The sequence below is a fragment of the Letharia lupina genome, assembly GCF_014066315.1.
Source record: "Letharia lupina isolate WasteWater1 chromosome Unknown contig_21, whole genome shotgun sequence".
In the NCBI taxonomy this organism is placed as follows: domain Eukaryota; kingdom Fungi; phylum Ascomycota; class Lecanoromycetes; order Lecanorales; family Parmeliaceae; genus Letharia; species Letharia lupina.
Genome location: NW_023502990.1, coordinates 1,026,429 through 1,041,614, shown reverse-complemented (window position 1 = coordinate 1,041,614; position 15,186 = coordinate 1,026,429). Strand labels below are relative to the sequence as shown.

The 15,186-nt window shown below is 49.6% G+C and overlaps 8 protein-coding genes across 8 annotated transcripts; 5 read left to right on the top strand and 3 right to left on the bottom strand.

The window, feature by feature from the left end:
* Window positions 1–42: 42 nt before the first annotated feature.
* On the top strand, window positions 43–1,320 carry HO133_005514 (uncharacterized protein; the record flags this gene model as incomplete). Its single annotated transcript, XM_037296423.1, has 1 exon — window positions 43–1,320. The coding sequence occupies one exon, from the start codon at window positions 43–45 to the stop codon at window positions 1,318–1,320; it is 1,278 nt and encodes a 425-aa protein (XP_037148405.1).
* Window positions 1,321–1,953: 633 nt separating this feature from the next.
* Window positions 1,954–2,807, top strand: HO133_005513 (uncharacterized protein; the record flags this gene model as incomplete). The annotated part of the gene is made up of 2 exons (XM_037296422.1): window positions 1,954–1,978; window positions 2,092–2,807. 2 exons carry the CDS (start codon window positions 1,954–1,956, stop codon window positions 2,805–2,807), a joined length of 741 nt encoding a protein of 246 aa, XP_037148404.1.
* A 770-nt stretch (window positions 2,808–3,577) lies between these two features.
* On the bottom strand, window positions 3,578–4,507 carry HO133_005512 (uncharacterized protein; the record flags this gene model as incomplete). Its single annotated transcript, XM_037296421.1, has 2 exons — window positions 3,578–4,190; window positions 4,458–4,507. The coding sequence occupies 2 exons, from the start codon at window positions 4,505–4,507 to the stop codon at window positions 3,578–3,580; spliced, it is 663 nt and encodes a 220-aa protein (XP_037148403.1).
* A 702-nt stretch (window positions 4,508–5,209) lies between these two features.
* On the bottom strand, window positions 5,210–6,043 carry HO133_005511 (uncharacterized protein; the record flags this gene model as incomplete). Its single annotated transcript, XM_037296420.1, has 1 exon — window positions 5,210–6,043. One exon carries the CDS (start codon window positions 6,041–6,043, stop codon window positions 5,210–5,212), a length of 834 nt encoding a protein of 277 aa, XP_037148402.1.
* A 306-nt stretch (window positions 6,044–6,349) lies between these two features.
* HO133_005510 (uncharacterized protein) lies at window positions 6,350–9,016 on the top strand (the record flags this gene model as incomplete). Its single annotated transcript, XM_037296419.1, has 1 exon — window positions 6,350–9,016. The coding sequence occupies one exon, from the start codon at window positions 6,350–6,352 to the stop codon at window positions 9,014–9,016; it is 2,667 nt and encodes an 888-aa protein (XP_037148401.1).
* An 811-nt stretch (window positions 9,017–9,827) lies between these two features.
* Window positions 9,828–11,190, top strand: HO133_005509 (uncharacterized protein; the record flags this gene model as incomplete). Its single annotated transcript, XM_037296418.1, has 4 exons — window positions 9,828–9,975; window positions 10,023–10,280; window positions 10,346–10,964; window positions 11,034–11,190. The coding sequence occupies 4 exons, from the start codon at window positions 9,828–9,830 to the stop codon at window positions 11,188–11,190; spliced, it is 1,182 nt and encodes a 393-aa protein (XP_037148400.1).
* Window positions 11,191–11,751: 561 nt separating this feature from the next.
* Window positions 11,752–12,537, bottom strand: HO133_005508 (uncharacterized protein; the record flags this gene model as incomplete). Its single annotated transcript, XM_037296417.1, has 4 exons — window positions 11,752–11,894; window positions 11,954–12,071; window positions 12,137–12,182; window positions 12,305–12,537. The coding sequence occupies 4 exons, from the start codon at window positions 12,535–12,537 to the stop codon at window positions 11,752–11,754; spliced, it is 540 nt and encodes a 179-aa protein (XP_037148399.1).
* A 653-nt stretch (window positions 12,538–13,190) lies between these two features.
* Window positions 13,191–14,358, top strand: HO133_005507 (uncharacterized protein; the record flags this gene model as incomplete). Its single annotated transcript, XM_037296416.1, has 3 exons — window positions 13,191–13,601; window positions 13,652–13,721; window positions 13,769–14,358. 3 exons carry the CDS (start codon window positions 13,191–13,193, stop codon window positions 14,356–14,358), a joined length of 1,071 nt encoding a protein of 356 aa, XP_037148398.1.
* Window positions 14,359–15,186: the final 828 nt, after the last annotated feature.

Genomic DNA, 15,186 nt, shown 5'->3' with positions numbered 1-15,186 from the left:
ACTTCGTCCGGAACGAAGCACCAAAACATTCCCAACCACAAGATGTCTTCAATCATGACCATTCTCTCCTTCTCGGCCCTCGCTCTTTTCGCCTCCACAGCCCAGGGTCACATGGTCATGGCCACGCCTCCGCCATACGGCAGTCCCGACAATAGTCCCCTCAATGCCGATGGTTCAAACTTCCCGTGCAAAGCCACGAGTAACTCTGGTGGAACAGTCACCAATATGGCTATCGGTGCCTCACAGAAGCTCTCCTTTTTGGGTGAGTCAGTCCATGGTGGTGGTTCGTGTCAAGTTTCTCTTACCACGGACACGCCTGCAACGAAGAGCTCTAAGTGGATGGTTATCCATTCAATCGAAGGAGGTTGTCCGGCTAGAAATCAGGCGGGTAATATTGGAGCAGATAGTTCCGCCTCCGCTCCTGACCCGGACACATACGATTTTTCTATTCCTGCAGGTATTACTCCTGGCGCCTACACCCTTGCATGGACTTGGTTCAACAAGGTGGGTAATCGTGAGATGTACATGAATTGTGCCTCCATCAAGGTCACTGGGGCTTCAAGCAAGAGAGAGACTTCTCTCAACGAGACGGAGGAGTACGCAATTCCCGAGCTTGCCGGACGTGCAACGGCTTCATTCCCTGACATGTTCGTCGCAAACATCCCGGTTACGGACTGCACGACGGCCGAAGCAACAGATGTGAAATTTCCATCTCCTGGTTCGTCGGTCGAAATGGCCAGCGCCAATAAGGCCGACGTCTTGACTCCTCCGACTGGGCCCAAGTGTGGAGCATCTGGCAGCTCGTCAAGCGCTTCCTCAGACACTCAAGCTTCCAATGCGGGTAGCTCTGGAGCTTCAGGCGCCGCTGCACCTGCATCATCTCCAGCAGCCTCTGCACCTGCCGCCGCACCCTCGATGTCTGCTGCTGCTCCCGCTGTCGCTGCCTCTCCCTCCGTGGCTGCTGCTGCTCCCTCTGTTGCCGCCTCTCCCTCCGTGGCTGCCGCTGCTCCCTCCGCCGCCGCACCCGCTTCCCCATCTTCCGCCGCCGGTTCAGCTCCTGCAGCTGTTGAAAGCTCATCTGGCTCGAGCGCTGCACCAGCTTCTGCCTCGGGCACGGCATCGACTGGCTCCTCTACCGGCTCTTGCGCCACTCCTGGCCAGTCAGTCTGCTCGCCCGACGGATTACAGATCGGGACGTGCACGACACAATCTACAGTAACCTGGATACCTGTGGCGGCTGGTACAAAGTGCGTTGGCGGGTACATGGTCGCCGCAAAGGGCAAGCGTAGCGCCAAATTTTTGAGCGGCTACTTCTTCTGAAGAGCAGCTCATAAGATTGCCAAAGGCATTTTCCTCCACAGTGTGGAATGTTAGATTGCATGCACTTTCTTGTACATACACTCTGGATGGTTGCTTTTGCCTTTTTCCCAGTGTGAGAATTTTGATTGCATGCAGGTCTTAGTACATATAGTCTGAATGGTGGGGAATAGGATACTTGGGTATCATTTCGCTCACTACATAGAAGCAAATTAGAAGAAAATTGGCAATAAACATCCTTCCCCCTTGCCCATAGTGAGTCCCATGACAACAGGCAATTAACAACGTGAAGGGTGAAACATTATCATAAAGTTTGGCCTATTGCAGGCCACCGGGACGCAATATGGTATCGAGTCTCGATCGAGAGGCCACTTGGGGTCTGGAGTAACTCGATTTGCGCCGAAGGAGCTTGCTCCGACTGATCTCCAAAACTATTTTCAAAAATACTCCATCTCTACTCCTCCCTATACTCCTCTTTCGAGTCTCGGCTTTCACTCTACTCTAAAAAACAATCATCAGCCTACTTACCCAAGCAATTGCTCATGTATGAGACTTTGAACAAGGTCTGAAGTTCAAGGCTTGCCTTGATGCCAAGATTGACTAGTCTAGTAGAGTCCGGCAGTCCATAAGTCCGAGATGCAAGAGACATTAAATGGCGTAGGTAGGCATCCAAGTTTTAGTGTACTGACACTGTGCATCTGCCTTTACGTGCATGTACCTTTCACTTCTGTCCATATAATGTCATTCACCGGCCAGGATGACCCATTCTTACAGGCTCAGGCGTAGGTCAATCGCAAGCAATAAACAGTCAGAAACTCACGATTCTCCTCAGTGATGTCCTATCCACTTTGAAGACCACGAGATCATTATTCTCCTCCTACCTTCGAATAAGATCTCTCGCCTCATCCGCATCATCTCCTGAGCTGGCACAAGCTCGCAGCGAGCTCGAGTCCACCGTCCAAGATCTCAGCACAGACCTACAAGACCTAGTAGACAGCGTAAAGGCTGTCGAAGGGGATCCTTTCCGATATGGATTGGATATTGATGAGGTGGGGCGAAGGCGAAAGCTGGTACAAGATGCCGGAGGTGAAGTTGAAAGTATGCGGCAAGAGCTCGCAAAGACTGTTATTGGCGCCCAGAGCAAAAGCCAAGGCATGAACGGAACACTGCCCCCACCATCGGCTTTTGACCCAGATGAACCTGACGGCGATGATTATGGCGTCTTCGAACAGCAAAGACAAGTTGAGATGATGCATGAGCAGGATGAGGCGCTAGATGGTGTATTCAAGACCGTGGGAAATCTACGACAGCAAGCAGACGAGATGGGTAGAGAGCTCGAAGAGCAGGGAGAGATGCTCGAAGATGCAGACAGGCTGGCCGATAGAGTGGGAGGCAAGCTGCAGAACGGCATCAAGAGAGTTGGCTGGGTCATAAAGAATAACGAGGGTATGAGGACCTTCGATCAATCACCCCCGCGGCTAAGCGACTAATCGCGTCTCAGATACATGGTCAAGTTGCTGCATTGGCATCCTGATATTTGTCTTGATACTTCTCCTCGTCCTCCTCCTCATTCTCTGATCTTTTCACATACGCCATCATACCCACATGGGGACTCCCGGAAGCCTGATGGCGGATCTACAACGCTGAGGATGCTATGCCGGTCATTCACTTAGCAAGGCACACCACAGCTTCGTGCTGAGGAACGAAATTTCGGCACCCTAGCTCATTTACTGAATTAGTTGAGACAGGCGACTGTCCAATGGGGACCATGCCTCGAGCAGAGCCATAACCTTCGTTTGCAAGGTCTCGCGTCATTTCGGGCCGTGCCCAGCTTCTACGACACTGCTATTGCCACTCCAGCCCCCAAGGCTCAGATGAAGCTATCAAGAGCCGAGAGAAAAGTAATGTGAGCGATTGCTCCGCAGAACCACCCATCACCCAGTCGCTGACCAGATCCTCCTGTAGCTCTTCTGAGAGGCGCAAAATCGCCGGAAACTGTAGGTTTCTGAATGCACATACCATGCAATCAAGACGTTTAAGTTCGAGAAGCGAAAGGGTAGTTCAAAGGAGGGAATCTACGTCTAGGGAGGGGAGAACATCATTGCTCGAAGAGCCTGGCTTCATCGAGAAAATTTGAAGCTTAATGAAGATATGAGGACATGAGGCAGGTTTGCCGTTCTCGAAAATGGCTCAATCTTTGATAAAACAAATTATTCCGTGAAGTATTCCTCTTTGGTATCGTAGCTTATGCCTGAAATGTTCAAGGTATAACTTCTTCTGCGCCACTTCTTATCCTTGCCGTCTCCACAGACTCCCCAGTCACGGGTTTCACTTTCTTCACTTCTCCAGACCCCCATTGCGCTTGATATCTCCAGTCCCAGATCTCAAATTGCGTTCCAAAATCTCTCCCCACGGCCGGCAAACACAAGTACAGCCCTTCGACCGCAATGAGCAACACGACCCATGTCACATGCTCTCCAGGCACACTCTCTACCGTAAGCTTCAAGGGCAAGTTGTTCGTCGTGAGGCCTGCTGCCAGGTTGCGAGGAGAGCCGGATGTCTCCCAGACGAAGGGGTCATCCTTGGGGCCAAGGGGCCCACCGCCGTGACGACTGATCTCGTCATTGATAAATTCGTGGATCCTGAGGAGAGTGCTTCCAAGGATTTGGCCGTCGATAGGATTAGTGGTTCTGACGTGCAATTCGATGGTGGAGTGCGGGACACGATAAACGAATATTTGGGCTGCTGCGAGAGAGTTGTTCGAAGTCGTATATCCGTTAGTCGAGAAGTTGCTGGGCAGGACGGGTAACCCGGGATTATCGTTGGTCGGTACTGTAGGCAAGCCGATGGGCACGATGGAGGGAAGAACAGCTCTATCTAGGTGTCAGCTGAACTCGACGGATCAGGGACCTGCAGGAACAAGTTGCCTGCCTTTTCGCAAGTGGTAAAGTCTCGAAGCTCGGGGCAGCAAGAGCTCCTGGCGCGGGAAAGACCAACAAAGTCAGCGGGAGCGGTATGGTCTGGAGGCACAGATGGAGATTATTAGGAAGAATCCGCATTTCGACAAACAACTTGATGAAAAGATTAGCAATGAAAAGTCCGAGCATGCTGCTTGCTGCATATCTGAAAGCTAGGATGACCCCAGTTGCGCGAAGACAAATCTTTGCGACCCGAAGTCTCCAAATGTCATGGCGAAATCATTTCTCCATGCTGAATACGTGGCAATTGTGTCGCGTCGGGTGGTGCAGATGAGTCTGGGATGAGACAGCTCTGCGCATGCGGATAAACAAAACTCATAGTGGGTCGATCACCATAACACGATTTCTTCTCGCAATCGTACCAGAGCTATGTTTGTAGCCAATGAGGCCAAGCTCACCCAGCCGTAATCACCGCCTCACCAAGTGCCTTAAACATTTACATCGGTCGGTGTCCCGAAGACTCTTCTGAAAGCCTCGAATTGAGCCGCGCGATGAAGTTTGCAAGCCAGAACACAATGAGTTGAGGGTGAAATGGACTTTCACATTAGCAAATCCCTTAGTGAATAGACAGACCTAAGCAAGTCGACAAACCACACCGTACCGCTTTAATACCGAGGCTTACAATGCTCAAGCACTTCCGAGGTTCAGCTGCTGTTTCACCCTTCCCAGTGGTAATTATCCTAAACTCTGACAACGTGGAGTATCTCTCAGACGTGAGCTGCTGGAGAGCATAGCAGCCGTGGAATTGTCAAAAAGAATCACAAATTGAGAGGCTGAAAATAGAACCCAGCATCACGAAATGATGAGGGAGAGTCTCAGTGAGTACCCGATTCAGTGTGATAAATAACATCAGGACGACATGGAAGAGAAAACTACGGTGCTTACTCAAAGCATACACTCTCTCCATGCAGTCCCTAATCGTTCCTTATCCCGCTCTTCGTCCAGCCTCCCTCGACAACAGCTTCCCTTGCCACATTGTTGATGATGCTGAAGCGATCAGGCCCTAGCTTGACCCCGCCGTACCATCTACTGACGACGACTAGCACGTCCCATACATCCATGATCTTTAACAATTGTAGTAGCCTTCCTCCAGCTGCATTTTCTCCATCGTCATCACAATCCTCGTACAGAACCTCACTTGCTGATTTGGCAGTGGAGGGAGCACGGATACGGTAGGCTGTTGGGTTGTGACTGGCTTTGGCAGTTCGTTTATCATTCACGAGGAGGTGAGCTAGAAATGCCTGCGCTTGGGCTGGCGATGTGACGGAGCAAGCCCTAGCTACGAAGGTCGACTTCTTCTCGGTGACGGCTGAGGAGAGAATCCAGCGAGGCTCCTCCCCAAGACCACAAGTGACAGGCGGGGCGGCTTTGAGCACAAGACGGGCATCATCCTCAGGATCGGCCAGGGAAGACTGCTGACCATTGGAATCCTCGGCCAACACGGTATCAAGCTCCTGCAGTAGATCGAAGAGGCAGACTGAGCCTGAAATGAATACCGAGAGTAACGTTGCTTGTGCAGTATCTAGTACATGGCTCCCGTAACCCTTTCTCGCCTGCGCCCCGGTTCTTTCTATGCCTAGCAGTTGTGGTATTGACTCAGGATAGTCTGACGGGAAGAGCACGCGCAATGAGGCCTCGACATGGGGAATCGATAGGATGTAGACAAAAGCACCATCTGCTTCTCGTAATACATCGTTGCCATAAATTGACTGAATAGCTTCTATCTCGTCAAGTAGATCTTCGGACATCCTGCCCCAACAGCCTCTGTTGTTATCTGTTGATAACCGAGGTTGAGGGCAAACAGACCGTAGGATTCGCCACAATGAAAAGCCTCAACTGGCTTCCCCATAATCTCTCGAGAGGTTTCTCAATTGCTGCGCGGTAGTTGGGTGGAGACGGTTTGTGGAAGACTGAAGTCTCCCAGTACCTACACATTCTACGGGCGTAAGACTAAACCCCTAAATGGACTAGTTTCAATATCGCGTCCAGTCGCGCTTCAACTGTTTGGGGTATTCGAATGTCCAACGTCAACCATTGACTTCTGTTCCAGTTTGATGGCACACAATGCGGAAACCAGCTTCTTGGTTGATAGACTGATTAAGGCCTTAACCGGAGATCCGTCAGAGGCTGATGTTGACCGCTGTAAGCGTTCAGCATTGCGCACTCTGGCAAACAGTCATTCTCCGCGTATCAATCAATTCGAGATCACTGCTCGATTGGAGGGTTTGGAGGAGAAATGGAGGATCCTCAACAATGATGTACTAGCTGACGCCTTGGATCTGCGACGAGCAGAACTGTCCGTAACGTCAAACAGATGGACTCCGGAGATTTTATCGCTTTTTTTACAGCTATCGGACAGACCAACTGACCATCCAAATCTTGCGCATCTGGCATCGCTGAAGCCTGAGCTTCCATCTGCGCCTTTGACATGGGCCGATATCGTAGCTGAAGACCCATTGGATGACCAGGATGGTATCTGGAAGAATGTGGATTTGACGGCAGATGATTCGGACGATGATGAGCGGATTGAATCATTTCACTCTGATCCTTCAGTACTCACGCCGGAGTCCAGCGTAATTGGACAAGAGGTCGGAGCTTGCATTGAAACACTGATTGAGCCTATTTCGCCTCGGGAAGTTCAAATTGCGCACATCTGGAATTCGCAAGATGCCGATAAGTTTGACTTGATTCGCGAGGAAGACGAAGACCGTAGGCCAAAGACGATCTTGACTGAGCTGCAGGCGGGACGGGAAGTCATCTTCTTACTCCTTGGGTTACCAACGTCTATCTTCAGTCAAGGGGACGAAGGGCAGACTACCGTGTCGAGAGCGGATTTTCTAGAGCATGCCTCTCATGAATCATTGACTAGTCTATTGGCAGGATTTGCTGTAATTGCTAATAAGCTGCTCAGCGTCCGACAGTGGGTTGGAAAGGACGAGAGGATTCCACTCGAACAGACTTTTCAAGCGACCCTTACCTCACGCCTAAAGATTGTTGATCGTGCCTTGTCTGCAATACAAACCAAGATCCTCTCCCTTGGTGCCCAATCATTTCCAAGTCTCTTGGCGCTCTACGATGAGACTTCCAATATCAGCCGACTCTTACTACAGGTATATGACGTTTTGCTGGAATTGGACGTTCATCCAAAGCTCGAAAGGCCTTTCCGCATACTCGAATGCTTGTTCGATAGAACATGTATCAACCAAGGCATTGGAGATGCAGAAGGTTATGAGTACATGGCCAATCTGTTCTTCGACTGTTTTCAGACGTACCTTAAGCCCCTACGATTGTGGATGGAAAAAGGTCAGCTCACAGGGCGCGATGGGGTCATCTTCATCAAAGAAGACAAAAAAAAGGTTCATTTGAACTCCGTGTGGCAAGATTCATACCATCTCATCAAAGATAGCAATGGTGTCTTGCACGCTCCAAAATTTCTCCATGTAGCCGCGAAGAAGATTTTCAATACTGGCAAAAGTATCGACTTTCTAAGACGTTTGGGGTGGGAACACCATGATCTGAAACAAGATCCGGCAAAAGAGCTTGCATTGACCTACGAATCTGTCTGTCTGTCAGCGGATCTTGGCCTGTTCAGTCCTTTCGCCGAGCTTTTCGACATGGCCCTCGATAGGTGGATTGCCAATAAGCATCAAGCATCTTTGTTGGAGCTTCGTGCCCAACTTGATTCGCGTTGTGGCTTGCAGTCATCGTTGGATGCCTTAGAGTATATCTACTTCGATAAAGGCGCATTCTGCACCAACGTCAACAACCGGATCTTCGAGAAAATAGATCGTGGGAATCCTCGATGGAATGATGGCTTCACTATGACTGAATTATTCCAAGGGGCTTTCAAATCTATTCCCTGCATTGATATTGATCGGCTTGAGATCTGTCCGAGTCCAGCAACCCAACAGGAGTCAAATGGAGCACGGCGCTCCATGAGCGTTCTTGAGGGTATTCGGCTTTCGTACACTCTTCCTTGGCCCGTTGCGAACGTTATCAGAACAGATTCCATTGAACTCTACCAGCGTGTCTTCGTCCTCCTGACGCAATTGCAGAGAGCGAAGTATCTGCTCCAGCGGCAGAAAATCGCAAAAAGCGTGCAAGCAACAGACAAGAAGCCACTATTACAACTTTACACACTTCGCCACCGGCTCCTCTGGATGACAAACACAATGCTGACTTACATCACTAATATGGTCCTTTCAGTGGCTACTGCTGACATGCGTATCGCCATGGATCGAGCTCAGGATGTTGACAGTATGAGCGCAGTCCACCAGGCTTACATTACAAAACTCGAAGATCAATGCTTTTTGCTGAAAAAACACGCGTCTATTCGCCAAGCTATCATATCATTGCTTGATCTAACAATTCTTTTCTCAGACCTGCATGCCTCCTATGCTACCAGACAGATATCCTCTGACTGGGAGAGTAGCTTCACAATTACAAAAGCCGACCAAAAGCATGCAATTCATTTCAAACAGGAAAAGCTGGCCAAAGCAGCCTCAGACGATGAGGACACCGAATCCGATTCTGACGACTCCAGTCCCTGTTCCGCTTTGCATGCGGAGCTTCCGGATGCTGGTAGGCTGAAGCAAATGCTCGACACCTTCAGGAGTCTGCATGGTTTTGTGACCGTAGCAGTGAGAGCAATCAGCAAAGCTGACAGTACACCTTCATGGGAAATGCTTGCCAGTAATTTAGCTATGGGGCTGGAAAAGTGATGCTTCGAGAACATGTCCTGGAGTGGGACTAGCAAGGGAAGCTGCACAAATACGCAAAATCGAGTCATTAAGCTTGAAAGGGAGACGCTGCAAGGATACCCTGTGAAGGACAGAAACTCTTTCACGCTCTAGGGTCCATCGCGTATTCTACGAACCTAGGCAGAGCCTTTTACAAATCTGAGCAGCAGAACCAGACTAGATCTGGTCATAAGTATTAGACCCGACTTTCGGCCAGTGACCCGTCGGTATCCCAAAGTCAAGGTTACCAATTTGAAGACTGAAATTGACGTTCGCTATTCGGCATTATGAAAGGCAAGCTTGATATCGACAGCAACAATAAAGCGGCTTCTGAATTCCACGGTCTGTAACGCAGATCGGTGAATTGAAAAGGCTGGGCTTCTGTTGTTGGTTCCTACAAAGACGAAGGTCTAGTAATCTCTAGCTGATCCGTGCGAGCCTCAAAATCTCGTCTTGTGATAATGGTACATTGATATGGTCTGGAGTGACTGCCAGGGGATGCAGGAGATGCTTTATGTGTATCCTAAGTTGTGAAATGGTAGATGGGCAATGGAAAATGATTAATGGTCTTGAAATGAGGCAACTCGAGCCTAGCCCGGCTCTAGTCTTGCCGAGGATTTGCCATGTTGATACTAGACAGTATGTAGTGAAATGTTTTCTTGAATAGAGAAAAGGATAAGAATGATGAAGGATGGGGAGGTAGAAGAAGTATGCCAATGGCCATGACGATCTCTTCATACCTATATTGTTTCTCAAGTGACTGGTCGATGAGAGGCCGAGAAAGACTGCCCACATGGCTATCCCAAGACCGTTGCGTGCTTTGGCGATAGTATCTGCTTTTTTATTGTTCTACCTCCTCTTCCAGGCCTTTAGAACCCCGCCAACAATACATGGACAAGGCGATCTGGAGCATGAGCTTCCCAACGAGCCGACCTTACAAGGTACAACAACCGTAATATGCTCACGTGTACATGCTAACAGCAACCAGAGTATGGCGAACCTCCTCCACCTTTATGGCGAGCCGATGGGTATGCTGCGGACAATCCCGATTCACCTCGCATTAATGCGACACTACTGGCGCTGGTACGAAATGAGGAGCTAGATGGTATGCTGGTATCCATGAGAGACTTGGAGCGAACATGGAACTCAAAATTCAACTACCCCTGGACATTTTTCAACGACGTCCCCTTCTCAGAAGATTTTAAACGTCTAACCCAGATGGAGACGAAAGCAAAATGCAATTATGGTACGGCTGTCCAGTTTGCCCCTCACCCCAGCATCTTCGCAAATTAATAGAATTTCTTCCTACAGAATTAATTCCCAAAGAACACTGGGCAGTGCCCTCCTGGATCAATAGCGATCTTTTTGATGAGTCTGCCAAGATGCTCGAAGAGCAAGAGGTTCAGTATGGCCCTATGGTATCCTATCATCAAATGTGCCGCTGGAATAGTGGCATGTTCTACAAACACCCAGCCCTCCAAGATGTCCGCTACTATTGGCGCGTGGAGCCAAAAGTACACTTCTTCTGCGACATTGACTACGATATATTCCGCTGGATGAATGATCACAATAAGACGTACGGGTTTACGATCAACCTTTACGATGCGCCGCAGACCATACCAACCTTGTGGCCAGAGACAGAAAAGTTCATGGCGGCACATCCAGAGTATTTGCATGAGAACAATGCGAGGGAGTGGGTCGTGGATAGCAAAAGGAGGCCGGAACACAATATAAAAGCGCACGGGTACAGCACGTGTCATTTTTGGAGCAATTTCGAGATTGCGGACATGGGATTTTGGCGTTCCAAACCCTATGAAGACTATTTCGAGCACTTGGATCGAGCGGGTGGTTTCTTCTATGAGAGGTGGGGGGATGCGCCGGTGCATAGTATTGCGTTGGGACTGTTTGAGGATAAGAGCAAGATCCATTGGTGAGACTTCCCGCATCTGCATTCGACCTCGAACCCAATATGGACAGGCGCCATCTGACTGCATTCCAGGTTCCGTGATATAGGATACCAGCACATACCCTACTTCAACTGCCCTAAATCGCCCAAATGTAGAGGGTGTGTCACGGGCCGCTTCACCGATGGCGAGAGATTCCTATTCAAGGAAGATTGCAGGCCTAATTGGTTTAAATACGTGGGCATGGATTGATACTTGGCGATGGCACAATGGGGCCTTCGAGGGAGAGAAGACAATAACTCGTTCCCTATACATGAATATGTGTAAAGTAGGTATTTGCTACCTTCGATCGGCATGTCAACAGTACGTACATTTTGGCGCAAAAAGGCATCACGGAGGTACCTGTGTATCTGAGCTATTTCGATGTACATAATAGCCTTTCAATGGTGCAAGACTGGGATGAAATGCCATCTGAGCACTTGTAGTCCTGCTCAAGTTCGTCGAATTTACGAAGTCTAATGTCAGAATTTTTCAACCGTGGCGCTTTCTAACAAATCGTGGTCTATTCCGTGTCGGAGCCCAGGCTGAAGGCAAAAGTGCAATACCAGATCGGTCTCAGCGCAGCGCAGAACAAACCTGTAATTTGCAAGCCATTCGACCTTATTGAAGCGGAGCAACGAGCAAGCTTTGGCAGATATTTATGTGCATATATCGCGTACAGACGAGTCAAACGGCGTTGTGCAATCTTGGTTGTAACGTGCTTCTCCAATTCTCCTCTTCGTCCCCAATTTCTCAATACGCCCTCGGTCCCTTTCAAGCCCTATTTGCACCTCCAGTGTAAAGTTGCTCGGGATACAAGTCCTCCTTCAAATCGATACCTAATTCTTCCCGAAGCGGTTCGAGATCGCGCAAGTATTCGTCGTATTGGCCCTTGTTTTCGACTTTGGCTTTGATACCTGTATCTCAAGGGGTGAGTACGTCTTCGAAAAAGAAAAGGCTGAAGTGAGTAATGCACCTTCGAAGACGCGTACGGCAGTGGGGAAATCATTAACTCTTCTGGCTGCCCTAAGAGCGGCTGTGATGACAGAAGGAGAGGGGACGAGATCGTAGGCGAAAGCGTTGTTCAGGTTACGCTGTTGTAAGACGAAAAACTCAGAATTCTAGGGTTCGGCTTTGCGGGGCGAGATGTAGTCTTTACCTGTAGTTCGAAGACATCTTGAACACCATCGAACTCTTTCTCATATCTGGAAACGTCTCTTGTCAGCCAATTGACCCATCATAGTTGCCTCCAGGTTCGATGTTTGGATGCTCTGCACTCAGAGAGCTAGGGCAGGTCGAGGACAGACGAGCTGCCAAATGCCCATACCTAGCAGTGAACTCCTCAAAGCTCTCTTCATGATGCCCTGAGCCTCCGGTTGCCTCTTGTCCATCCTTATCGGCTGCCCTCCTAACACTTGTACTGAAGTAATTGCATGGCACCGTCGCGGATGAGCCGGCGTATACTCCCCTTGGAGAGATTGTCTTTGCTGGCTGCGATGACCGGAACAGGTACGATGGCTGTGTGCGCGCGGCTAGACGAAAGAGAGTGGCGGAAGACATTGAGGATGCGCAGTGAAGACGCTGAGGGGAGATTTAAATTGGGTCGGATGGTGAGTCGAGGTACGGAGATACCTATAGCCGGAGTTTGCTCCTCAGATCAGGGGAGCTAGGGCTGAACAAAAGACGTACCTATCGGTGGTAATTGAAGCTTTCACAATTCTCGATAATCTGTGTTTTAAAAGGAGCAGATACCGTCGATGAATATGGTCAATTGGACCTCGTCAGTTGCCTTCTGGTCAAGGCAAATTTCTCGTTCAAAGATTTTCTCTCATTTCTATGAAGAGCTCACCTTCCCTGATGGCTGGTTGATTGCCTGCCATGATTGGTCGAGGCATTTCCATCAGCCGAAATTTGAGCGCCCGCCAGCGCCGCGCAACCATCACGTCCCTCCTCCCAACTCTCCTTTCTCCAGACTTTCTCATCAAGTTCGAATGACCTTTGCGTAGCAGTGTCACGTCGTCAATCGCCTTCTCACATTCGATTCTAGTCACTCTTTTATCAACCTTGCCGCATGTGAAATTATTCTGGCACAACAAGCCCATTCTTCCACCACTTTTCCACTATACGGACCCATTGACTATTCTTCACCGAATATACCCTTAGCCAATACCAATCGCCAAAGGCACTCACTGCTTTGGCAGACTACCGGCATCATGTCATCCAACCGTCTCGATTCCATTCCCCTACCTACGCTCGACAGACCCTTCATTGTGGAACTATGGCCTCAATTCGACAAGCTCTATTCCCACGTCGTGGGACACTCCGCAAACAAATTTGTCTTCGTACCAGGTGCAACGTCTCTGTCGACCTTCACAGCGACGGTAACAATGCTCATAACGTATTACGTGACGGTCTTTGCAGGGAGAGAGTTCATGAAAAATCGGGAACCATTCAAGCTCAATGGCCTATTCATGGTGCACAATCTAGCTTTGACCATTATCAGTGGAGTTCTTCTGGCACTCTTCACTGAGCAGTTGCTACCAACAATTGCGAGAAATGGAGTCTTCTACGCCATATGCGACCACAGGGGAGGATGGACAGCCCCTCTGGTGACTCTATATTACGTGCGTACTCCTCTGTCGCGGTCAGGAAAGTTGGGACTGACAGCCTGTAGCTGAACTATCTTACAAAATACGTGGAGCTGTTGGACACTGTCTTCATGGTTCTCAAGAAAAAGCCCCTCAGTACGTCAAGAATTTCTAATCCTAAAGTACTCAGCTGATGCGCCCAGCCTTTCTCCATACCTATCATCACGGGGCTACTGCTTTGCTCTGCTATACTCAACTCGTTGGGCTGACCGCCGTCTCCTGGGTCCCCATCACCCTCAATCTCACCGTCCACGTAGTCATGTACTGGTACTACTTTCAAGCCGCGCGCGGCGTGCGCATCTCGTGGAAGAAATGGATCACCAGGCTCCAAATAGCTCAATTCGTCATCGATCTTGGCTTCGTCTATTTTGCGTCCTACACTTACTTCTCCTCAACCTACTTCCCTAACCTACCTACGGCCGGCAAATGCGCTGGTGAAGAGTTTGCTGCTTTTGCAGGCATGGGCATCATCTCCTCCTACCTCCTACTCTTCATCTCCTTCTACTTCGCTACATACAAGAAAGACAATGCAAAGGGTGGAAGGGGGCGGAAGAAGAGCAGAAGACTTAGCCAGACGGCAACAAGAGCGGCCATCGACATGAGCAGGATGGAAGTGCCTGACGTGCAACGCATGGAAGATGCCGTGCATTTGGGAGGTCATTCCAATGGATCAGCAAAAGGGAAAGAAAATGGTGGAATCACGCCCAGGGTGACACGGTCGAGAAAGGGGTAAGAGTGGCATACATGAGAACCTGGAAACAGTTCTTTGCACGTGCCATTCCAGGAGTGGGTATCGATTTGGTACGTACTCCAGGAGGTCATGATATTTGATACTATGTAAGGTTGGTGTGGATGCTTTACGCTCCTGTCGGATTTGTGGGCACATTTCTCATGGCGGATGCACCAGTGCACTCCGGAACGGAGGCCTTAAGACTGCGTTCCAGTGCCTTGCTACGGGACCTTGAGTGGAAAATCGTTTGAAGTAGTCGTAATATGTACAACATAATAGCAATCTCTCCAGACTCGAGCTATAAGCATCCGGTGAACAGCAAGCCTTCTATACTTGTCATATTGTGTTGATCATGAAGCTGTGTGGCATGAAGCCCAAGCTGATGAATAGTGGCTACGGCGCTTGAGCCTCGAAGTGCCCAATCTCTTTGACATCGTACCTCTGACTCGGTACAGCACGGCTACTGGTAACCAAACGGAAGCCATGTTTCTCAACCATCTAGCTCCTCGAGACGACGGAAGGCCTAGCCCCATAGTATCTCGAGCATGCGAGTCTGACAGCGCTCGTCCGGAATTGCATACTCCCTGGCGGCGTTCCACTAGCTTCTCGCTCTTTCCATGGGAATGATTATGCGTGTACTTCTGTCCGTGCGAGACCTTGAGCCACACATTCCAGGCCTTATCATAAAAGGTTGTATCCGAACCAAAGGCTGCAAATACTTTTCATGTAGAGTGTGAGAATAGCGAGAAGTGCGGAGAAGAAATCAACAACGGGTATACTTGGCAGACTGGATTCATGCAGGCCAACAAAGCTGCAAGGTGGTTGATAGTA